Source organism: Hippocampus comes, unplaced genomic scaffold (genome assembly GCF_001891065.2).
Source record: "Hippocampus comes isolate QL1 unplaced genomic scaffold, H_comes_QL1_v1.1 C16816420, whole genome shotgun sequence".
NCBI classification, from domain to species: Eukaryota; Metazoa; Chordata; class Actinopteri; order Syngnathiformes; family Syngnathidae; genus Hippocampus; species Hippocampus comes.
Window position 1 is genome coordinate 1 of NW_017839465.1, and position 922 is coordinate 922.

General features: G+C 45.9%; 1 protein-coding gene across 1 annotated transcript; it reads right to left on the bottom strand.

The window, feature by feature from the left end:
- Nucleotides 1-81: 81 nt before the first annotated feature.
- LOC109509224 (E3 ubiquitin-protein ligase HECTD3-like) lies at nucleotides 82-889 on the bottom strand. The gene is made up of 2 exons (XM_019859107.1): nucleotides 693-889; nucleotides 82-350 (listed from the first exon to the last, which is right to left on the bottom strand). Exons 1-2 carry the CDS (start codon nucleotides 750-752, stop codon nucleotides 123-125), a joined length of 288 nt encoding a protein of 95 aa, XP_019714666.1. The 5' UTR covers nucleotides 753-889; the 3' UTR covers nucleotides 82-122.
- Between the last annotated feature and the right edge of the window lie 33 nt (nucleotides 890-922).

A 922-nucleotide genomic window follows, 5' to 3' on the forward strand; every position in this document is an offset into this window, starting at 1 on the left:
CCATGTGCTTGACAGAGAAGCCACAGTCTCATTGTCCTGGCACTTATATGACAGTCAATAGTGCTGGAATATTACTTCAAGTATTGCCTGTACAATTAATAAAGAGGATTCTTCAGGTTCCGTCATACCTGGTTGGACGTTCGCGTGAAGAAGGGTAGCGGCATTGGACATTCAGCCGAGCTGGGACAAAGCTCCTCCGACATGTCGGCCAAGCTGTCCCGGAAGCCGCCGCCCTGGTCGATGATGCCCTCTGCGATGAACTTGCATTCCCACCACTGGTCGTAACGAGCAGGCCACCTGTAATCCAAACTCTTCTCCATTTTATCGGATGGCTTTAGGCCTTCGTACACCTGCGGGGTTACAAGTACAAATGTGACCGCAATATAGCTGTGACGTGCAGTAGTGGCAAGTATAGAGGTACACATTTTGTGACTACACGTAGATGCATTTGTCATCTGTACTGGAGTGTTTATACTTGTGATGTTTTTCTTTAACTCCCTAAATTTGTAAACAGATATCTGTACTTTGTACTCTTTACTTTGTCAAAATAGGCTGGTCGAAAATGTCTTCAATCTCTACAGACTACATTTCAGAGACTTTTTTTTTTCTTTTTTGACTCTCACTTGATAAAAGGAGTTGATTGAGTATCTCTATTATGTACTTTGGCCACCATAAAATCAAGCAGAGCTGACCTGACTGAACACGGCGTTCTTGCAGCTGGGGTCCAGCGAGGGGTTATCCCTGTGTTCCATGGCAAGCCGCCTGTTGATGTAGAGGCACGGCAGAAAGTTGGGCTTGCTGGTCTCTGAGTCCTTCAGGCACTGCGTGACCAGCGCAGAGCGGCGTTTGGACTGCAGTAGGAACTGCTTTATGCTCTGGAAGGTAGCGCAAAGAAACAAAGCCAAAAAAAAAAAAAAAAAAA